General features: G+C 41.0%; 1 protein-coding gene across 1 annotated transcript; it reads left to right on the forward strand.

Annotated features, from left to right (window-relative positions):
• Nucleotides 1-6,584: 6,584 nt before the first annotated feature.
• On the forward strand, nt 6,585-24,121 carry LOC307099670 (uncharacterized protein). The gene is made up of 4 exons (XM_079771496.1): nt 6,585-6,726; nt 20,354-20,480; nt 20,737-20,797; nt 21,405-24,121. Exons 1-4 carry the CDS (start codon nt 6,724-6,726, stop codon nt 22,963-22,965), a joined length of 1,752 nt encoding a protein of 583 aa, XP_079627622.1. The 5' UTR covers nt 6,585-6,723; the 3' UTR covers nt 22,966-24,121.
• Nucleotides 24,122-24,360: the final 239 nt, after the last annotated feature.

Here is a 24,360-nt window from a genome sequence, read left to right on the forward strand (position 1 = left end):
CCACTGAGCCAAACCAGTTTCAACCTATGATCATTTTATCCAGGTTTTAATAACTATATCAGTCTTCTTGGATTGCCATACCAAACACACACACACACACACACACACACACACACACACACACACAAACTGAGAGATGGAGAATACATTTGCATTTCATCATCTTTTTTTCACAGCTATCTGGAAAACAATAGTCTCTAGGCAGTTTTTCTAGAAATCATTCAGATTTTCTAGCCTGGAATACCTCTGGTTTTTTTGTTTTGTTTTCTCTCTCATCTCAACCTCAAATAAATGACCTTCTACTAAGAATGTGCATCCACTGGGGAAGATGCACGTGTTTGGTCTCTTCCCTCACACGGTTGAACTTCAGGAACCTGCTGCTGCAGAAATTACATTCCATCCTGCTGGTACTTACACCTGTGGGAATTGTATAGTTCCAGCTGTGGCCCCATCTGGGCAGAAAATGCTCTACTTCTCACAGGTAACTGTGAGAGATTTTAGAATGTATAGAGAGATTTTCCCCGTAGCCTTGACATATGGCTCTAATGGGAAGAGTTACACAAGGTTCATGTAGCTCCTCTGTTGCAGGAAGTCATTGAGAAGATTTGACTGTTGGTCAACCCATGAGCTGTACCTGGGCAATCAGAGGCTCCTTACTCCTAACCCTGTACTTGGGATATATGTTCTGCCCACGGATGGAGAACTAAGAACCATTTCAAGGACACAGCTTTGAGAGAACAATGTGTTGCTGATCCCATCTGAACTGTGTACATGACCCAGTGGAGGCTTCAGGTAAACTTGAAAGATTCTGATGGGCAGTGTGGAGGTCTACTCCTCTTGTGGCCCCGTAAGACAACCCTAGTATGGAAGTTTCTTTGCTATTAAAACTGCCACTTAAAAATCTAGAGTGGTCTGCCTCTCCCCTTGCCAGTGTGGGGGCCAGTTTCAGATGTCACCTGGGGCACTCCCAAGTTGCAATCCAGCATCTCTTACCTCTGAATAAAAATCAGGAAGCAGCTGATCCTTTTTGTGGTCGCAAGCATGATGTACCTTTAAATGACAGACGAATAAAATATGTATTTGTGCTTAAAAATATTTTCTTCCTGCCCTCGCCCATTTTGCTAAGCAGTTCAAGTGTCGGCCTGCGGACCAAAGGGTTTCGGGTTCGATTCCCAATCACAGGCACATATATCAGTTGCAGGTTCCCCAGCCCTGGTAGGGGCATGCGCAGGAGGCAACTCGTGGTCTGATTAAAATATTGACATGGTGTTTGAGGTAGCAGTGGGAGAATCAACCCAATACTTCTATCTTATTGAGAAGGCACAAATTACTGCAAATAATCATCACGGCATTTATTTTAAAGATTTGAAATTTTTAAAAAATAAGCACTCATAGATGAAATCAAAATAGTAATCACAGACTTTTATTAAAACATTACTTTTCAGTAGTTTTACAGGCCAATTTTGATCTTAGTTTTAAGGGAATAACTGATTTATCTGCAGTGTACAATATAGATTCTATTGAGAAAAGTTGTACTTTTTAAGTCTTTATAAGGTGATGATGACAATGACAACAGGAACAGAAATGCTAACACTAATAATAAAGGGGAATTGAGCCCGAAACCTGGGCATGTGCCCTGACCAGGAATCGAACTGGCAACCTTTCAGTGCATGGGACAACACTCAACTAAATGAGCAACACTGGCCTAGGTAAAAATAAATTTAATGAAAGTATAAAACAAATACTTTGAAAACTGCAAAACATCATTAAAATGTTAATAAAGTTCTGCAAGAATGAAATAAGAGGTGTTGGAAAGAATGTGGCGAAAACAGAATTCTTGTGCTCTGTTGGTAGGAATGTAAACTTGTATGCCACTATGGGAAAAAAGTATGGATGTTTTACCCTGGCTGGGTGGCTGAGTTGGTTGGAACATAGACCCATACACCAAAAGGTTGCAGGTTTGATTCCCAGTCAGGGCACATACCTAGGTTTCGGATTTGATACCCAGTAGGGGCACATAAGAAGGTTTCATTTTTTTCAAATAAATACCCAGAAGTGGAATTGCTGAATCATATGATAGCTCTATTTTTAATTTCTTGAAGACCATCCATACTTTTATTTTTTATCCTCACCCAAAGATATGTTTTTATTGATTTTTAGAGAGAAGAAGAGATAGAGAATCAATGTTTTTCTCTGTCTCTCAATCTCTATCTCTTCTTCTTTTCTCCCCATGTTCACTGCAGCATCTCTATCTCTTCTTCTTCTCCCCCCGCATGTTCACTGCAGCATTATTTACAATAGGATAGGCAAGACACAGAAACAACCTAAGGGTGCATTGATGAATGAATGCAGAAAGAGGATGTAGTAAATATATAAAGGATTGGAAAACTATTCAGCCATAAGTTGGAATTGTTGGGGAGCACAAGGGACTTGGTTGGAAAGTTGTAAGGAGGACATTCTGGTAAAAGGGATGAGGTGGAAGGCTGCCTGCTCTGCTTATGGGAATTCCGACTTAGGGGAGACTTAGGGGAGTGTCAAAGGTGGTGCCCCTAATTATTCCTTGACCTTTCCAAACAAGCCTGTGCATACGCAGACCCCCGGGTGTTTACTGAAATCCTTATGCTTAATCCCTGGATGCCCTTGCCTAGAGGACAGTGTAAACATGTGTCCTCCCAAGATTACTCACGCTACTGATTGCATCTAAAGATAAAAATTCCAATAAAGGCCTAACGAGGCAGGCAATAGAGGCTGCTCTGGACACTAGTGCTGGGCAAGCCCCTTAGCCCTCCCTTTCACAGTCAAACTGTGTCCGAGTAATCTGTTCATCCGTAGTTCAGGGGCTGCTCATCAGCCCCGGCAAGAAAGATATCTTGCCATTTGTGACAATGTGGATGGACCTTGAGAGCATTACACTATGTGAAAGAGAAAGAAAAATACCGTATAATCTCCCTTATATGTGAAAGCTTTAAAAATACAATCTAAAACAAAGTGCATGGATACAGAGAACCTACCAGTGGAGACCAGAGTCTTAGAGTGAGAGCGTAGAAGAATGAGTGAACAGGATCAAAAGGTTAAAAAAATAAAAAATCAAGGGTGTTGTACAAAAAAAAGTATAATCATAATAATCACCTAGTGACACAGAAAAATGATTACATATGTTATATTTTTAAATTTGCAAATTATGTGTCATTTCTATTGGATGTCATAAATGAATGCACATACATGCAAATGGATAGTTATAGATCTGCAAGAATTTTGACAGTATGTAGAGGAAAACTCTCTTCTAGCCACATTTTCTATTTTTTTTTTTACACTTTATTTTATATATTTTTTATTGATTTTAGAGAGGAACGGAGAGGGATAGAGAGATAGAAACATCAGTGATGAGAGAGAATCATTGATCAGCTGCCTCCTGCATGACCCCTACTGGGGATTGAGCCCGCAACCTAGGCATGTGCCCTTGGCCAGAATCGAACCCAGGACCCTTCAGTCCATAGGCCAACGCTCTATCCACTGAGCCAAACCAGCTAGGGCATAGCCACGTTTTCCCTGAAATTAATTTCTAGTAATAATAACCATTAAACATTTTTATTGCCAAATTTTGATTTGCATTTTTGGAAATGGAAAGAATTGGGGTGTGGGGATTTATTATATTTGGACATTGCAAATCTTTAATAAAAATGAGTACAAGCCTTGAAATAATGCCATCCCTTTTCCTTGCTCTTTATTTCTCCCTGATTAATAGAGGCAAGGGAAAAAAGGGGTGAACCCCCCAAAATTATATAAAGACCTAAATAAATCATAGGAGAAATAGCCAATGGTCACAGATCAGAAGGCTTAACACTGTTGAGATGGCAATGCTTCCCAAAATAATCTAGATATTCAACACAATCCTTGACAGAATCCCAGCTGACTTCTTTATAGAAATTGTCAGGCTGTTTCATAAATTCATATGGAATTGCAGGACAACTAGAGTAGTGAAACTTGAAATCTTGAAAAAGTAAAACAAAGTAGTAGGACTGTTTCCTTATTTCAAATCATACTATTCAGCAATAGTAACCAAGGTAATGTGGTAATGACACAAGGACAGACACACAGATCAATGCAGTAGATTGAGATTCCAGATATAAACCCATTCATTACGGTCATCTGATTTTTGAAAAACATGCTAAGAATGAAGAGAGAATATACTTTTAAAAAATTGGTGCTGGGACAACTAGACAGCAACATTCAAAAGAATTAAGCCTGGCTGGCATGGCTCAGTGGTTGAGCATGGGCCTATGAACCAAGAGGCCATGGTTAGATTCCAGGTCAGGGCACATGCCCAGGTTGCAGGCTAGACGCCCAGTAAGGGGTGTGCAGGAGGCAGCCAATCAATGATTCTCTTTCATCATTGATGCTTCTATCTCTCCTTCTCCCTTCCTCTTTGAAATCAATAAAAAAAAATTTTTTTTAAAGAATTAAGTTTGATCCTTACATTACCCCACATACAGTAATTTGCCAAAATAGATCAAAGACCTAAATCTGAAGTAAAATTATAACATTCTTAGAAACACACATAGGGAGAAAAATGACCTTTGATTTGGCAAAGAATTATTCAATACTAGAGGCCCAGTGCATGAAATTCGTACATGGGAGGAGGAGGTGTCCTTCAGCCGGTCCTGCACCCTCTCCAATCTGGGACCCCTCGGGGGTTGTCCAACTGCTGGTTTAGGCCTGAGTGGGACCAGGCCTAAACCAACAGTCAGACATTCCTCTCACAATCCGGGACTGCTGGCTCCTAACTGCTCGCCTGCCTGCCTGCCTGATTGCCCCTAACCGCTTCTGCCTGCCAACCTGATCGCCTCCTAACTGCTCCCCTGCTGGCCTGATCACCCCAACTGCCCTCCTCTGCTGGCCTGATCGCCCCCAACTGCCCTCCCTGTCGGCCATCTTGTGGCAGCCATCTTGTGATGATGTGAGGTCATCGCTTGAGGGTGCCAGGACCACCTAGGCTTTAATTAGTATAAATGACACAAAAAACAAAAATAGTCATATTAAAAATAGTGTTTTTGCGCGCACCTGGGTCCAGGTGAGGCCACGCACCCCCTGGGTCCAGGTGAGGCCACGTGCCCCTGGGTCCGGATGAAGCCGTGCCCCTGGGTCCGGCCGAGACCCAACCAGAGGGAATCGAACCTGCATTACCACCATTTGTCCACCATCCAGAGCTGAGGGGTAAGTGCCGACATGTACACATAAGGAACTGGTGGACATTGATATTGGGTCTCAAAAGAACTGTTGGTCCAGAAAGAAACTCACTACAGACTGATTCATTTGCCTGTCAGCATAACTATTATTGCTCATCTCACATTCAGTTCATATAAGTATATCTCTAGTGACACATGATCTCGCTCATCTAGGGGAAATGATGAACAACATAGACTGATGAACAAGAACAGAACCAGAAACAAGGAGGCATCGATCGGACTATCGGGCCTCAGAGGGAGGATAGGGGAGGGCGGGGGGAGTGGGGAGAGATCAACCAAAGGACTTGTGTGCATGCATATGAGCCTAACCAATGGTTAAGTTCAACAGGGGGTTGGGGCATCCATGAGGAGGGGTGTGGGATGGGAATGGGGGGATGAGGACAAATATGTGACACCTTAATCAATAAAGAAATTTAAAAAATAAAATAAAAAATAAAATAAAAATAGTGTATTGTTATATCAGCCCAAATAGAAATTGATTACCTCAGGGCACCGATTGATTTTCAACTGGTGTGCAGCAAGAGACAGACAGGTGTGCTGCAGGAATTTTTAAAACATGAGAAGAGGCACTGACCTCTTTTCCCTTAGATTGTTAAATTTAAATAATGACAACAGCCAACACAACAATAGCTGCCCAGAATGAATGAATCAAAATTATATCTATTTCTTTTTTGTCAGATTGGCAAAAAAAAATTTTTTTTAATCACAAACATTTTTTTGGTGTGCAGCAGAATTTTAGTAATTCGCTTATGTATGCCATGAAAAAGGTTGAAAATCGCTACCTTAGGGAGATTATGTCCTTTTACATTTCAAATTTCTCTAAGGATACATTTTTTTAAATGATCTCAAATAAATTTCCTTCTAGTGTAAACCGCACACCTGAGAATCTAATCAACACATCTCATAGCTGGTGGTTAGACTGAGAATTGTCCTCGCGCCCAGGCCCAGGCTGCGGGGTTTCAACTTCCCACCAGAGCCAAGTGCTTGGGAGGCCAGGGGATTTTTTTAAAATACGAAAAGGAGGTGGGGTGGTGACGGGTGGAAGACTCAACGCTGTCAACCGTAAAAGATCAAATGGACCCAGACACATTATTACATATGGTTAGGTGACTTTTAAGTGTGTGCACTTGTAAAAAAAAGGATCCCAGCTCTGCCAGGGGCTCGCACATTATATTTTAATGCAAAAGTCCCACAGAGGACGAGTTCCCGCGGGCCTTCTGCCCAGGCTCCAAAGCGTTGTCCGGCTGTCACTCAGGAGCAAAAGAACAGGCCTTTCGAACTGTCCAATCAGGGGTGGCCCCGGGCCGGGGGGCGGGGCGATGTCCCTCAACTAGCCCGGACGTCCTGCCTCCGGGAGCTCGGGGGTCGCTCGCCCTTGAAGGCCCTAGGTTGCTTTGCCGCAGGCTCTGTCGCGCTGGGACCCGTACGGTTACCAGAAATCCTAAGGGGGACGCCAGGGGACCCAAGAAACCTAAAAATGGTGAGTGCGTGAGGCCAGGGTGCGGAGACGTGGACGAGATGCTGGTTGGAACCGGTTTAGCGGACCTGGCCTCCCCAAGGTCAAGTCCAGAGTCCTCGCTCCGCTCACGCACGCGGCGTGGGGGCTGGACCAGCAGCCGGACCCCGGGCGTCCCGTCCCGTCTCCACGCTCGGCGATTTCGGCCAGACCCTGGAGCTCAGCTGGGCAGCTCTGCGCCCGCAGCCCCGCGTCCGCCCATACGGTGCGGTGACCACGGGACGGGTCGTAAGAGAACAATCGTAACTTATTATCTGGGGCCCGTGCGGGAGAGGAACTGATCTGTGGGGTCCTCGGTCCCTGCTTTCTCTCCAGGGCGGGGGGGGGGGGGGGGGGGAGGGTGCCATTTTCTCCTGAGTTTTCCAAATGTTTAGGAAGCAGGGTCTCAAATCCCCAACCCTACTCCCACCCCAATCTTCCTAGGGGTGGCAATAACTGCCTACATTTTCAAATTCCTCCCCCTATTCCCAAACGCCAAAGTCCCCTTCCCAATTCAAGCATCAGAGTCCACTGTTTGTCTTCCGGGTTGCGTTTCAAACAGACCCATAATTTTAACTGTTTATCATTTTTCCATCGTCAATGGATGGTCTTTTTAATAGGGTTTATTTTTTGTTTGTGGATATTTTACATGAGAGGAAAGTAGCGAATTGGAACTACGTTGTATAAAATTCTTATGCCCGACCTCCCAGGATCATTCCTAGACACAGACAGCCTATGGCAAGTTCTGTGGATGTTTGGGTTGGATGTTCCTCTTGGCAGACTTTCCTAGGTGATCTGTCCTGTCAACACTGCCCCTATTTGGGGTTGTCACCTTTAAGAGGTATACTTGCTTAAATAGGGTTGTTCAAACACGGGGCTTGTGTCTTTAAATACCAGTGGTTGCCCAAAGCTATTCCAGTGGGGAGCAGAGGTCTGTGGTCAGTGACCCAAACTAAGCACACATACCCCCAGAACCTGCAAAGGGAAGTACTTGAAGGCCCAGTTGGTTCTTCCTGGGGAGTCCTCCTCCCCGCTGCAGGTGTCCTACCTGCCATGGAAGGAGCCTTTATACTGAGAAGCTACAGCCCTGGAAAGCTGGGGGTGCAGGTACACCTGGGAGAGGGGTTGATGGCTCCTTCTGAGGTTTTACTTGTGGTCCCCCTGGGCCTGTTTCTAGACATACTGGATGGCATTTTGCATCCAGGGTGTAGGTGCACTCAGAATGTAATTCATGCACATTGAGAAAGTCTATAAAAGTCAGGAGTTCTGTGTCCTGGGTTAGGGTTCATGAATGTGGGAGTACATTTGGATCAGAACCTTCAAATAAATACAGCTGAACGTTTCCTCACTGTGAGATGAAGCCTGAGAGAGGGAGTGTTTCTTCCTGGGGAGAAGAGGGTATTGGAGCTCCCAGACTTCACTCCTGGGGCTGCTCAGGTGTCCCTCCCTCCTTCCAGGGTTTCTGTCTCAACCGGGAGAGTACAGAATGTGGAACCTTCTGAAAGTGGCTCTCCTGTCCTGTGGGAAGCAGGCTGCTCCTCTGAGCTGATTCCAATACTTGTTTCTTTCCTTCGGATCCTTTATCCCCTGAATAGTGCAGGCCTTTGACTTTAGTGTCCCTGAAAACTTGGGCTCTGGAACTGTATGATTGACAGATACAAGGTCAGAAAAGCAAGAAAACTGTGAAAATAGCGTTTTCCATTTAAGCAAGAGAACCTCAAAATGTGAGGAGAGTGCATATAAGTTCTCAGGTACATTTTTTAAAATTCTCACCAGAGGATATTTTCCCATTGATTTTTAGATAGACTGGAAGGAAGGAAAGGATGACGGTAGAGGAGGAAGGGGAGGAGGAGGGGGAAGAAGAAGGGGAGATTGCTTCCTCCTTGCACCCCAACTGGGGCCGGGGATTGAACGTGTAACCGAGGTATGCACCCTTGACCAGGAATGGAACCTGAGACCCTTTGGTTGTCCGATGCTCTAACCACCGACCAGGGCTCAGGTACATTTTTCTATTTCATATCAGTTTTTATATATGTGTGTCCCTAGCGTACTTTTTTAAAAAGTATGTTTATATTGATTTCAGAGAGGAAGGGAGAGGGAGAGAGGGATAGAAACATCAATAAGGAGGATCACTGATCAGCTGCCTCCTGCACGCCCCCCACTGGGGATCGAGCCCACAACCAGGGCATGCGCCCTTGACTGGAATCGAACCTGGGATCCTTCAGTCCGCAGGCCAACACTTCTATCCACTGAGCCAAACCAGCCAGGGCCCTACAGAACTTTTGTTAAAAAAAAAAGCTAAAGCAATTGAATATCTACCTTAATTGATGTGAGGAGAACTACAGAAAGCTGGTGTGAGTCTTTGAAAATCATTCTACATTTAGGAGCAAAACTCAAACCCTAATACATTATAATATCCTGCTTATTCCTGAAAATACCCCTGGTGTGAAGTATAGGAGAAGGACAAACTATGATACTACGTGTCCTTTACTTAGCAAGAAATTTGAACATTTTTATTTTGTATGGTTTACATTTTGTTAGTGCTTAAAGGAATTAAGTGATTTGCAGAGATTTTTTGACAGCCTGGGGCTTGTTTTCATTATCTTAATGGTGTGTTTTACTGTGCAGGAATTATTTTATTATAGTCAAAATTATCATTTTTTTTTCTATCTTGGCTCTTGTTTTTGTTGTTGTATCTAAAAATTAATACTAAACCATGGTCACCTAGATTTTCTTCTACGTTATCTTCTAGAAGTTTTGTAGTTTTGCATTTTGTACTAAATCTCTGATACATTTGAGTTCATTTTTGTGAAAGATGTAAAAATCTGTTTATAGATGTTTTCTTTCTTTCTGTCTTTCTGCTTATGGATGTCCAGTTTTTCTTGCACTATTTGTTGTAAAGACTATGTTTTCCCACTGAATTGCCTTTAGTCCTTTGTCAAAGATCAGTTTAGTATATTTGTGGGTATCTGTAGAAAGCAATAATTACCTTTTGTATATGAACCTTTTATCCTTCAACTTTTCTCTATTCTCTTATTCGTTCAAGAGGTTTTCTTATTTGCGATTTTTTTTAGAGTTTCTCCTCAGACAATCTTGTCATATGCCAGAAAGACACTTTTATGTCTTGCTTCCCAATCTAGATACCTTTTATTTCCTTTTCTTGTTTAATTGCGTTAGCTAAGAATTCCAGTACAAGGTTGACGAGGAGTGGTGAAAGGGGACTTTTTTTCCCCTTCTTGATGTTACTATAAAACATATAGTTCTTTCAATGTAGTCTCTCTCTCTCTCTCTCTATCTCTCTCTTTATATATATGTTATATACATATACAATATTATATACCATATTATGAACATAGGGGTGCATATATCTTTTAGGCAGGGGCAGAGCCTCAAATGTCTTGACTAATACATTGACCAGATAATACTCTGCCCTGAGACATTGAGTAGTCACTGAAGGGCTTTGACCAGGTTAGTAACAATCATATTTCAATTTTAGAAAAATCATCCTTTGGAAGAAAGATAGATGCTTTTGTAGGGGGTGAGATAATAAGAGGGACCACTTAGTAGCCTTTTGCAATAACAATCTAGAAAGAGAGTTAAGGGCCTTAATAACTGAGGTTATTTATTTATTTTGGTTATTTATTTATTTTTAAATATTTTTATTGATTTCAGAGAGGAAGTTAGAGGGAGAGAGAGATAGAAACATCAATGATGAGAAAGAACCATTGATCAGCTGCCTCCTGCACACCCTCTACAGGGGATTGGGCCTGCAACCTAGGCATGTGCTCTTGACTGGAATCGAACCCGCAACTCTTCAGTCTACAGGTGACACTCTATCCACTGAGCCAAGTCGGCTGGAGCAAGATTTTGTTTATTTTAATTGCTGAATAATTTTCCAGTGTGTGTGTGTGTGTGTGTGTGTGTGTGTGTGTAGCAATTACATGTCTTTATCCATTCATATATTGGACATCCAGGTTGCTGCTGCCATACCTTGTCTGTTACTGGTAGTGCTGCAATGAACGTATGGGTGCATGTATATTTTTAAAATAGTGTTTTGGATTTCTTCAGTTTATACCAAGAAGTGGAATTTCTGGGTCAAAAGGTAGTTTTAATTTTTTGAGGAACCTCCTACTGTTTTCCATAGCGGCTACACCAATTTGCAATCCCATCAACAGTGCTCAAGGGTTTCCTTTTCTCTACAGTCTCACCAACACTTATTGCTTGTTGATTTATTGATAGTCATTCTGATAGGTGTGAGGTGATATCACATTGTTGTTTTAATTTGCATTTTTCTGATGATTAGTGATGTTGAACATCTTTTCATATGTCTGTAGGCCATCTGTATGTTCTCCTTGGAGAAATGTCTTTTCAGGTCCTCTTCCCATATTTTACTGGATGGGGGAGGGGTGTTAAGTTTTATGAGTTGCTTATATATTTGGGATATTAATTCCTTATTGAATGTATCATTTGTGAATATCTTCTCTCATTCAGCAGGTTGTCTTTTTGTTTTGTTGATGATTCCCTTCACTGTGAAAAACTTTTTAGTTTGATGTAATTCCATTTAATTATTCATTTATTTTGTTACCTTTGCCCAAAGAGACATATCCAAAAAAATATTGCTAAGAGCGATGTCAGAGTTTACTGCCTGTTTTCTTCCAGAAGTTTTATGGTTTCAGATCTTACATTAATTGACTTACGGATGTTGAACCATCCTTTCATCCTTGGGATGAATCCCGCTTGGTCGTGGTATATAATCCTTTTAATAGATTGTTGAGTCCAGTTTGCCAATATTTTGTTGAAAATTTTGGCACCTATGCTCATCAAGAATATTGGCCTATGCCAAAGCCGGTTTGGCTCAGTGGATAGAGCATCGGCCTGCGGACTGAAGGGTCCCAGGTTCAATTCCGGTCAAGGGCATGTACCTTGGTTGCGGGCGCATCCCCGGTGGGGGGTGTGCAGGAGGCAGCTGGTTGATGTTTCTCTCTCATCGATGTTTCTGGCTCTCTATCCCTCTCCCTTCCTCTCTGTAAAAAATCAATAAAATATGTTTTTTTTTAAAAAGAATATTGGCCTATCATTTTATTTTTTAATAATGTCTTTGTTTCTGGTATCAGGGTAATGCTGACCTTGTAAAATTAGTTTAGAAACATTCCTTCCTCTTTAATTTTTTGAAATAGAAATAAGGATAGGTATTCTTATTTGAATGTTTGGTAGACTTCACCAATGAAGCTGTCTGGTTGGTCCTAGACTTCTATTTGTTTGTTTGTTTGTTTGTTTTGGGGTTTTTTGAAAATATATTTTATTGATTTTTTACAGAGAGGAGGGGAGAGGGATAGAGAGCTAGAAACATCAATGAGAGAGAAACATCGATCAGCTGCCTCCTGCACACCCCCTACTGGGGATGTGCCCGCAACCAAGATACATGCCCTTGACCGGAATCGAACCTGGGACCTTTCAGTCCACAAGCTGACGCTCTATCCATTGAGCCAAACCAGTTTCGGCTGTTTGTTTGTTTAGTACTGCTTCAATTTCATTGCTAGTAATTGGTCTGTTTAGGTTTTATATTTCTTCTCCATTCAGCCTTGGAAGGTTATAAACTTTAAGAAATTTTTCTATTCTAGATTGTAGAATTTCTTGTCAGATAATTGTTCATAGTAATCTTAGTATTTTTGTGGTGTTTGTTGTGACTTCTCTTTCATTTATATTTTATTTGGCTCTCTCACTTTTTTCTTGATGAGTTGGGCTAAAGTTTGTCAATGTTGTCTATCTTTTCAAAGAACCAATCCTTAGTTTTAGTGATCTTTTTCATTGTTTTTTAAATTTTCTATTTAATTTATTTCTGTTCTGATCTTAATTATTTCCTTCCTTCTGTATACTTTGAGTTTTGTTTTTTCTAGTTCTTTTCAGTGTAGAGTTGGATTATTTATATGGGAGTTTTCTGGTTTCTTTAGATAGGCCTGTATAGTTATAAACTTTCCTCTTAGAACTGTTTTTGCTGCATCCTGTGAATTTTAAATTTTTTTCATTTTTATTTGTTTTCAGATAGTTTTTGATATCCTGTATTGTTTTCTTTTTAATCTATTGGTTGTTTATTAGCATGTTGTTGAGTTTTCACATATTTGTTTTTCTCCCCCAGTTTTCTTCCTAGTTAATTCCTAGTTTTATGTCATTGTGATAGAAAAAGATGCTTGATATGATCTCATTCTTGTTGAATTTATTGAGGCTTGTTTTGTGACCTAATTATGTAATCTATCCTGGAGAATGTTCCATGTACACTTGGGAAAAATGTGTATTCTGCTGTTTTTTAATGAAGTTTCTAAGATGCCTATTAGGTTGATTTGTCTGGATGATGTGAGTGGGGTGTTAATATCCCCTACTATTATTATATTACTGTGAATTTCTCCCTTTATGTCCATTAATAATTGCTTTATATATTTAGGTTTACTCCATTGGGTTTGTAGATATTTACAATTGTTATATCCTCTTTTTGGGTTGACTCCTTCATGTAATGTCCTTCTTTGTCTTTAATATTTTTTGTTTTGTTTTTTTAAAATATATTTTATTGATTTTTTACAGAGAGGAAGGGAGAGGGAGAGACAGTCAGAAACATCAATGAGAGAGAAACATCAATCAGCTGCCTCCTGCATACCCCCTACTGGGGATGTGCCCGCAACCAAGGTACATGCCCTTGACTGGAACCGAACCAGGGACCCATTAGTCCGCAGGCCGACCCTCTATCCACTGAGCCAAACCAGTCAGGGCTATAGTTTTTGTTTTAAAGTCTATTTTGTCTGATATGAGTATTGCTACCCCAGCTCTCTTTTTGTTCCTATTTGCATGATTACTCTTTTTCATTTCTTCACTTTCAGTGTGCATGTGTCTTTTAATTTGAAGTCTCCTATAAACCGCATGTAGATAGATTTTTTTTTCAAATTATAAGAAAAAGTTTATTTAGAAAGTCACAGAGGTAGGAAAGGTGAGCCAACTGGGCTGCATGGGCTCAGGAAACAAGTTACAGAGGCAAAAGAAAGGCAGAGAGAACACGCCTAGGGGAAGGAGAGGAGGAAAGGTTGTTGTGGGGGTGCTCCAGAGAGAGATACCTGCCCTGGGGAAAGAAAGGTGTGGGCATGCTCAAGAGAGAGAAAGAATGCCTCATATTTTTTTAAATCCAGTCAGCCACCCTATGTCTTTTTATTTAATCTATTTACATTTAATGTAATTATTAATATGTACTTATTGCCATTTTGTTAATTGTTTTTTGGTTGTTTTTATAGTTCTCCTCTGATCCTTTCTTCTCCTGATCTCTTCTCTGTGGTTTTCTTCTTTTCCTTAGTGTTTTGTTTGGGTTTCTTTCTCTTTATTTTTTTCTTTATCTTTTGTAGGTTTATGGTTTGTAGTTACTATGAGGTTTATCTATACCATTCTGTATCTGTAGCAGTCTATTTTAAGCTGATAGGCATTTAAGTTTCAAGATATATAAAACATTGCCCCGACATTTTGTTATTGATAATATGTTTTAGATTATTTTGTGTCGCGTAAGTCCTAACTACTTATTGTAGTTTGAGTTGAGTTTGATGCTTATATCTTTTGACATTCATAGTAGTTTTTTAAATGTCTGATTTGCTGTATTTATTAAATACTTGGCTTTATCTGTGAGATATTTCCTCTCATATTTTTTTTCTTTTTCAATTTTTAAAATTGATTTTAGATAGAGAGAGGAAGGGGGAGAAAGAGAAACAAATTTTTAAAAATAATTTTTTTATTTTTCAATTATAGTGGACATATACTATTATGTTAATTTCATGTGTAAACCCCAGTGATTAGATATTATAAAACTAAGTGATCTTCCCAAAAAATCTCATACCCACCTAGCACAATACATAGTTATTAGGATATTATTGACTATATTCCCTATGCTCTACTTTATACCCCCATGACTATACTATAACTATACTTTAACCTTTTACACCACCACCTTAACCCCTCTCCCATCTGGCACCATCAAAGTGTTCTCTACTTCTGTTCTGCTTGTTTGATTATTTTGATTTTAGATTGAATTGTTGACTGATATGTATTTACTGCCATTTTGTTCATTTTTTAAAAATATATTTTATTGATTTTTTACAGAGAGGAAGAGAGAGGGACAGAGAGTCAGAAACATCGATGAGAGAGAAACATCGATCAGCCGCCTCCTGCACACCCTACCCCACCCGGGGATGGGTCCGCAACCAAGACACATGCCCCTGACCGGAATCGAACCCGGGACCCTCCAGTCCGCAGGCTTACGCTCCATCCACTGAGCCAAACCGGTTTTGGCCATTTTGTTCATATTTTTAATCTTTTTTTCTTTCTTCTTCTTTTTTTTTTTTTTTAATATATTTTATTGATTTTTTACAGAGAGGAAGGGAGAGGGATAGAGAGCTAGAAACATTGATGAGCTGCCTCCTGCACACCCCCTACTGGGGATGTGCCCGCAACCAATGTACATGCCCTTGACCGGAATCGAACCTGGGACCTTTCAGTCCGCAGACCGACGCTCTATCCACTGAGCCAAACCGGTTTCGGCTCTTTCTTCTTCTTAAAGAAGACCCTTTAACATTTCATGTAATACTGGTTTGGTGGTGATGAACTCCTTAGCTTTTTCTTGTCTGGGAAGCTCTTTATCTAACCTTTCATTCTAAATGGTAGCTCTGCTGAGTAGAGTAATCTTGGTTGTAGGTCTTTGCTTTTTATCACTTTGAATATTTCTTGCCACTCCCTTCTGGCTTGAAAAGTGTCTATTGAGAAATCAGCTGACAGCCTTATGGAAGTTCCCTTGTAGGTAACTAACTGCTTTTCTCTTGCTGTTTTTTGTATGTGTTTTTTAAATATATTTTATTGATTTTTTTTACAGAGAGGAAGGGAGAGGGATAGAAAGTTAGAAACATCGATGAGAGATAAACATCAATCAGCTGCCTCCTGCGCATTCCCTACTGGGTATGTGCCCGCAACCAAGGTACATGCCCTTGACCGGAATCGAACCTGGGACCCTTGAGTCTGCAGGCCAATGCTCTATCCACTGAGCCAACCGGTTAGGGCTTCTCTTGCTGTTTTGCAGATTTTCTCTATGTCTGTAACCCTTTGCATTTTAATTATGTGTCTTGGTATGGGCATCTTTGGGTTCATCTTGTTTTGGGACTCTTCTGCACTTCCTAGACTTGTCTATTTCTTTCACAAGATGAGGGAAGTTTTCTGTCATTATTATTTTTTAAATATATTTTTTATTGAACTTAGAGAGGAAGGGAGAGGGAGAGAGAGATAGAAACATCAATTATGAGAGAATTGTTGATCAGCTGCCTTCTGCACATCCCCCACTGGGGATCGAGCCTGCAGCCTGGGCATGTGCCTTTGACCAGAATCGAACCTGGAACCTTTCAGTCCCCAGGCTGACATTCTATCCACTAAGTCAAACTGGCTACAGCTCTCTCATTATTTTTTCAAATAGGTTTTCAATTTCTTGCACTCTCTCTTCTTCTGGTACCCCCGTGATGCAAATGTGGGAATGCTTAAAGTTGTCCCAGAGGCTCCTTACACTATCTTCACTTTTTGTGTTCTTCTTTTGTTTTTGCTGTTCTCATTGGGCATTTTTGTTGTTGTTGGTTGTTAATCCTCACCCAAGGATATTTTTTCCATTGATTTTTTTTTTTAAGAGAGAGAGAGTGAAAGGGAGGGTGTTAGGGAGAGAAGGAGAGAAAAGTGAGAGAGACACACACACATCAATTGTTTGCCTCCCACACACACCCTGACTGGGGTTGCGGATCATTCCTGCAACCCAGGTGTGTGCCCTTGACCAGAAATCGAACCCTAATCCTTCAGTGCACTGGATGACTCTAACCACTGGACCAACCAACCAGGGCCTAATTTGGTTATTTGCTTCCTTATATTCCAAATCACTGATTTGATTCTTACTGTTCTGTACTGTTGATTCCCTGTGAATTATTCTTCATTTTAGTTAGTGTATCCTTCATTTCTGACTGGTTCTTTTGTATGGTTCCTAGGTCCTTTTTCATGCTGTTGAAATTCTCACTAAGGTCTTTGAAGTTCTCACTAAGTTCCTTGAGTATCTTTTATAACCATTGTTTTGAACTCTGTACTTGGTAGTTTGCTTGCCTCTGTTTCACTTAGTTCTTTTTCTGGATTTCTCTTGTTCTTTCACTTGGGACATGTTTCTTTGTCTCCATATTTTGGCTGCTTCCCTGTGTTGGCTTCTATGTATTAGGTAGAGCTGCTATTCTCTTGGAATTGTTAGAGTGACCTTGTATAGTAAGTGTCCTATAGGGCCCAGTGGTGCAGCCTCCCCAGTCACCTGCACTGGGCGCTCCAGGTGTGTCCGTCTGTGGGCTCCGTACACTTCCTATTGTAGTTGAACCTTTATTGCTGTTAGCATCACTGGGAGAGAGTCACCCCCAGGCCTATTGGCTATGCAGGAGTCGACCCTAAGGAGCAGGACTTGCTTCAGTGGGGCTTTGGTGCTCACCAAGTCTGCCCCTTGAATGTAATGCTTGTGGAGGTGGTAGGGTTGTAATCCAGCATGATCTGAAGTTGTCCATTGGGTGTACTGGCTCTGGGGCCTCCCGGGAGGTGCAAAGTCATCCACTGCCTGTGCCCTGCCTGGAACCACCCAGCACTAGCTACAGAGTGATCTGCAGATAGCTGCTACTTGTATTGGATTTGAAGTTGCCCAGGCGAGGCCTAAGTGGAAGCAAGGCGGGCTACCGCTAGTGCTAGGCCTGGGACCACTTAGGGTAAGGAGAACACAGAGGTCAGATGCTGCTCGGTTGAGAGAGTTTAGAAAAGTCTGAAGCATGAGGCAAGAGAGGCCAGTTGTGTGGAAAAGCTACTGGAAACAACTTGGATAAGCCCACAAGTTGGGTGGGGCAAGGTCTCAGGGAATAACCAGGGCGGAGCAAATAGTATGAGCCAGGTTAGTGGAGACTCAGATATGGCATCCCCCTCTCGGCTCTGCAGGGGGAGGGCTCAGCAAAGGAACAATGAATGGCCTCTGCTAGCACTTTTGTCTGAAAAAAAAGCTGCTCACCAGCTCCTGATGCCAGACAATTCAGTTCCTCCCTGTATGTCCCTGGTTTCTTTTAACATGCTGCCCCCATGCTGGAGCTCAAAGGGAATGAGTCTGAATGAGTCTGTGTGCGGCCCTTTAAAAGGAATTTCCTGGGACTCCAGCAGCCTCTGTGTCACTCAGCCACAGTCTCCACTGTTGTTTACAGCCCAAAGTTATGGGGACTTCTCTTCCTGGCACTGGAACCCTGGGCTGGGTGTCTTGTGTGGGGGCTGGGACCCCTTGCTCCTTATGGGGAACCTCCACAGCCAAGATATCCCTCCTGATTATAAACTGCCACATGTGGTTCTGTGCCCAGCCTGTTCCACATGTCCACCCCTACTACCAATCTCAACAGGACTCCTTCTAATGTAGTTTTCATTTGAGTTATTGTATTCTTCAGGTCTGCTTGGTTATTATACTTTCTAATTCTTGATTAACATTCTCCCTAAGTTTTTCTATTCCACTCTTAAGTTTGATGAGTATCCTTATAACCATTTCTTTGAAATTTTTATCAGGCAAATGACTTATCTCCATTTTTGTAGGGGTTTTTCTTCTCCCCACCACCCCCAGGAGATTTTTCTTGTTTCTTCATTGGAAAGATATTCTTCTGTCTTTTCATTTTGTTTAACTTTCTATGTTTGTTTATATGATTAAACAAAATAACTGTCCCTCCCAGTCTTGAAAAAGTGGCCTTTGTAGATGCAGCCTCTGTGCAGGCTGTTTGCCAGGTGGTTTCAGCAGGCTGGTAGGAGCTGAGCAGGTGCTTGAGGTGTCTGTCTGCGATATTGGCATACCAAGCCAGAACATTGCTGTGTGTGGAGGCCAGGTGCATGTAGTTATGCCCTGTTGACCCTGCTTGCTCCATTTATTCAGAGCCAAAATGGTCTCAGGTGATGTATCCAAAAAAATCTACTGTGACCTTGCAGGTATGCTAGAGCACCTGGATAGAGCCGCTGAGCGTGCATGACACACACACACACACACACACACACACACACACACACACACACACTAACCCTCCCCTCCCCCGTTCACCTTGTGGAGGTGCAGGGGGGTGTAAGCAATCACGTTCACTGGCATCTCAGACCTCGTATAATTCCTGCAGTTCCCAGCGAGTTCTTTTGGCTTCCAAATTTTTTCTACAATCTCTCTTTCTGTTGTATAGAAAGTGGTTGAAGCAACCTCTGCTAGTCTTTATGTGACAGGTAGTTTTGGGAAAGTGATTGGAGCTTACGTGCTTGCGGCACTGGCCTGCTGGGCTGGAGTGGCTCACAGCAGGGAGACCAGGCCCATGTGTTGACGCCCTGTCCTGCTTGCTCCCTTTGTTTGAGGCAAGAAGCTTCAGGCGGTGCCGCTGTGAACACACCGAGGTGATCTTTCAGGTAGGCCAAAGCACCAGACTAGAGCTCCTGTCACCTTGTGGAAGTGGAGGGGGTGTAACCAATGGTATTCGCTGGCAACTCAATTAAGTTCCTTCTGTTCCAACTCCCCGATGACCTGTGGTTTCACAGCTTTCTCTATTAAGATTTCTTTCTCTCGCCGAAACCGGTTTGGCTCAGTGGATAGAGCATGGGTCTGCGGACTGAAAGGTCCCAGGTTCGATTCCGGTCAAGGGCATGTACCTTGGTTGTGGGCACATCCCCAGTGGGGGGTGTGCAAGAGGCAGCTGATCGATGTTTCTCTCTCATCGATGTTTCTAACTCTCTATCCCTCTCTCTTCCTCTCTGTAAAATATCAATAAAATATTTTAAAATATTTTTTCTTTCTCTCCCTTGCTGTTCAGAAGTTGTTGATTTGCCCTAGCAGGCTTGGCTCAGTGGATAGAGCGTCGGCCTTCAGACTGAAGGGTCCCAGGTTCGATTCTGGCCAAGAGCACATGCCGGGGTTGCAGGCTCGATTCCCAGGAGGGGGCGTGCAGGAGGCAGCCTATCAATGATTCTCTCTTATCATTGATGTTTCTCTCTCTCTCTCTCTCCCTTCCTTTCTGAAATCAATAAAAATTTTAAAAGAATTTATTGATTCAGTCCTCAGTTGCTTTGCAGGAGTTTATACATGTATGTTTGATGTTTGCTCATGGCAGGGGCCTACCCCATCACCATCTTGGACCTCCAGTTTGTTTATATTAAACTAAGAGTCTAGCCCTAGCTGGTTTGACTCGGTGGATAGAGCGTCAGCCTGCGGACCAAAGGGTCCTGGGTTCAATTTGGTCAAGGGCACGAACCTTGATTGCAGGCGGCAACCAATCGATGTGTTTCTCTCACATCAATGTTTCTGTCTTTCCCTCTCTCTTCCACTCTCCCTAAAAATCAATAGAAAAATATCCTCAAGTAAGGATTTAAAAAAATTTTTATGAGGAAGTGAGTGTGTCCAATAAATAATAGTTCTGATAACAAAGTCATAAAATAAATGTTGAGAAACCACAGTGTCATATGTGAACTTGTTACGAATTAAGTATCGATTCCTAGTGCTGTTCATCTCACCCATTCTCCTATATACATATTTGGGATGTTTTAGGATTCTGTGGCCTTTGAGGATGTAAGTGTGAAATTCACCCTGGAGGAGTGGGCTTTACTGGATTCTTCACAGAAGAAACTCTACAGAGATGTGATGAGGGAAACATTCAGGAACTTGGCCTCAGTAGGTACGGATGACAACTTCTTACTTACTTGCTTAGTCGATTAGAAAACCAGTGTTGCTTGCTCATCAATGGATTTCTAAGGAGTAGAATGTGGAAAGGAAATGTATTGATAACTAAACCAGGCATGGTCACAGCTCATCATGGATTTATTATGTAACCATTTTTTTTGTAAGTTACTTTTCTTTGATTTTTTTTTTAGGTGTGTGTTGTTTTTTCTATGAAGTTTTATGTTTATAATTTTTCCTGGTCTGCATTTTAGGGGAAATATGCAAAAACCATGACATTGAAGATCAATATGAAAATCATGGGACAAATTTAAGGTGAGTCACACTGACATGAGAAGCAGTGTCCCATGAATCTCAGTAAATCTGGAAATATTTAAAACTGCAGCCCTAGCCGGTTTGACTCGGTGGATGGAGCATCGGTCTGCGGACTGAGGAGTCCCAGGTTCGATTCCGGTCAAGGGCACATGCCCAGGTTGTGGGCTCGACCCCCAGTGAGGGGCGTGCAGAAGGCAGCCAATTGATGATTCTTACTCATCATTGATGTTTCTATCTCTCTCTTCCTCTCCCTTTCTCTCTGAAATCAATAAAAAATATATTTAAAAAAAGGAAATATTTAAAACTGCACATAAAACAAATCAACCAAGTTTTTTTTTATTCTTGCAATATTTTCATCATAATTTTTTCTCACATGTGATTTAGATGGTTAGTGTTTCAAAATTAATATATTTGGAAATATATTTGAAACTCCATTTATCAATAAACTGTTAATAGCTATGATTAAGCCCTCTTGCAAAACTTTTAGAACTTTCAAACAATCAGAAAGCACTAAACACTTACAGTTTCCTTAATTATGGTAAAAATGTCATTTAATAACTATTAATATAAACAAATTAATAAATAATATGCTTTTCACTTTTTACAGCATTCATATAGTAAAGAGATTGGGTAAAAGTAAACAAGGTAGTCAGTATGGAGAAAACTTCAGCCAAATTCCAAATCATAATCAGAAAAAGAAAACTTCTTCTGGACTAAAACTATGTGAATGCAGTGTGTGTGGAGTCTTCATGAATCATTCATTCTTTAGTAGGCATATGAGATCTCACACTACACCCAAACCATATGAGTATCAGGAATATGAAGACCAGCCATATAAATGTAAGGAATGTGGGAAAGCTTTCAAGTATCGCCAGTCCTTTCGAAGGCATGAAAAGATTCACACTGGAGTGAAGCCCTATATATGTAAGCACTGTGGTAAAGCTTTCAGTTGTCTCAGTTATTGTCGAACTCATGAAATATCTCACACAGGAGAGAAACCGTATAAATGTAAGCAATGTGGTAAAGCTTTCATTTGTCCCAGTTACTTCAGAAAACATGAAAGAACACATACTGGAGAGAAACCATATGAATGTAAGCAGTGTGGCAAAGCCTTCAGCTGCTTTACATCCTTTCAAAGCCATGAAAGGAGACACAGTGGAGAAAAGCCCTATGAATGTAAAAAATGTGGCAAAGCCTTCAGTTGTCCAAGTTACTTTCGAAAACATAAACGAATTCATACTGGAGAGAAACCCTATGAATGTAAGCAGTGTGGTAAAGCCTTCAGTTGTTCCAGATCCTTTCGAAGTCATGAAAAGAGACACAGTGGAGAAAAGCCCTATGAATGTAAAAAATGTGGCAAAGCCTTCAGTTGTCCAAGTTATTTTCGAAAACATGAACGAAGTCATACTGGAGAGAAACCCTATGAATGTAAGGAATGTGGGAAGTCCTTCAGTTGTCCAAGTTACTTTCGAAAACATGAAAGAAATCATACTGCAGAGAAACCCTATGAGTGTAAGGAATGTGGGAAAGCTTTGAGTTCTCTTACCAACTTTCGAAGACACATGATGAAGCACACCGGAGATGGGCCTTACAAATGTAAGGAGTGTGGGAAGGTTTTTGAGTGTCCAAATTACTTGCAACATCATGAAAGCACACATAGTGGAGAAAAGCCATATGAATGTAAGGAATGTGGTAAATCCTTCAGTACGCCCAGATCCCTTCAAAATCATGAAAGAACTCATACCAGAAAAAAACCACATGAATGTAAGGAATGTGGTAAAGCCTTCAGTTTTCCCTGTTCCCTTAAAAAACATGAAAGAAGTCATACTGGGGAGAAACCCTATGAATGTAAGCAATGTGGGAAGGCCTTCACTTATCTCAGTTCCATTCAAAAACATGAAAGAGCTCATAGTGGAGAAAAGCCCTATGAATGTAAGGAATGTGGGAAAGCCTTCATTTCCCTTTCCAGTGTTCAAAGACATATGATAAAGCACACTGGAGATGGGCCTTGTAAATGTGAGGAATGTGGGAAAGCCTTTGATTGTCCTAGTTCATTACGAGCACATGAAAGAACTCACACTGGAGAAAAACCCTATCAGTGTAAAAAGTGTGGTAAAGCCTTCAGTTGTCCCAGTTCTTTACGAAGTCATGAAAGAGCTCATAACTAAGAAAAAGTGTATGAATATAAGGAATGTGTGAGAACCTTTTGTGGACATGTAAGAATGCACACTGGAGAAATACCCTATGTGGAAAGCTTTTAGCTGTCTCATTTCCTTGGGAAGGCACACACAAAAACAGACAGACAAAAACCTCACAGTGGAAAAAGTTCTAAATGTAAACAATATAGGAAAACCTTCACTTGTCTCAAATCCCTTCAAAACCATGTGAGAATGAATACTGGGTAGAAACTGTATAAGTGAAAAAAATAAGATATAATTTTTAGTTTTAACAAGTATTTTCAAAGTGGTGTGAAAACTGCATTGGAAATAAATCATATTAATATAATATGGATAACCTGTTGAAAATGAGGTTACTCTAAAATTTTCAAGACATGAACAAAATATTATAAAGGTTATACATATACAGTCTTATTATTACTGACTTATTCTTTAAGTAATTCCCTGTAGTATGGGGTCCTACTTCTGTAAGTAAATATTAAAGTGAGATAATTCTGTAGATCTGTGGGTGAATTGAAGTGTATTTCTAGCATGCAAGTAGGTTTAATTTTTATATAATTTTGTAATTGATCTAAAAGAAAAGGACCATTACAAAAATGACATTTTGATATTTGTTGTTTTTTGTTTTCCTACTGGCCTCTGGTGACAAGTACTGGATATGTTTTACTTTTTTAAATACATGTGTTTTCCACCTTTCTTAATAGAAAACTACTTTTTCATTTGCCTGAAGAGCCTTATTTTGTTTTTCTTGCCAATAAATACATTTGTAAGTGTGCAAAGTTCACCATGTAGTATAGTCTCATGAATTATTTTCATCTGTTGTTCCTTGTTCTTTATGATTCCTTCTTTTGGGCTATGGAGTGTGCATTAAGAAGAGAGATCTGCAATAAGACAATAAAATTTAGACTTTGAAATGAGGCTTCTTAATTGTTATAACAACATGAGTAATGTTGTGAAATACAAATGTTGCCTTCCTTGTTCCATGTTAGAATTCACCAAAGATGCAACTTGGAACACAGAAGTGAAATAGGATTAGGCAGGTTTTGGATGCACCTATATAGATAAGACAGACAGATGCATAGGGCCTCTGTGAACACTTGCTTCCAGACCATTTTCTTCATTCTTTGCTCTGCAAATCAAGAATATCCTCCTCGGCCATAAAAAGGAATGAATTGATACCATTTGCTATAAAAAATGGAGGGACCTGCAGGGTAATTTGTTAAATGAAGTAAGTCAGAGAAAGACAAATCTTATATGATTTTACTTATATGTGAAATCTAAAGAACAAAAGAAACAAACAATATTGAAGCAGTCTCTAGATATAGAGAATAGACTGATTGTAGCCAGAAGGGAAGGGAATTGGGGATCTGGGTGGAAAAGATGATG

This window comes from Cnephaeus nilssonii (genome assembly GCF_951640355.1).
Source record: "Cnephaeus nilssonii genome assembly, chromosome: 5".
Taxonomy (NCBI): domain Eukaryota; kingdom Metazoa; phylum Chordata; class Mammalia; order Chiroptera; family Vespertilionidae; genus Cnephaeus; species Cnephaeus nilssonii.

Bases quoted from the DNA above. Each gene is read 5' to 3' on its own strand.
- LOC307099670 (XM_079771496.1), top strand. The intron at 20,481-20,736 runs GTACGGATGACA...TCTGCATTTTAG, and splicing joins CAGGAACTTGGCCTCAGTAG to GGGAAATATGCAAAAACCAT. The intron at 20,798-21,404 runs GTGAGTCACACT...CACTTTTTACAG, and splicing joins AATCATGGGACAAATTTAAG to CATTCATATAGTAAAGAGAT.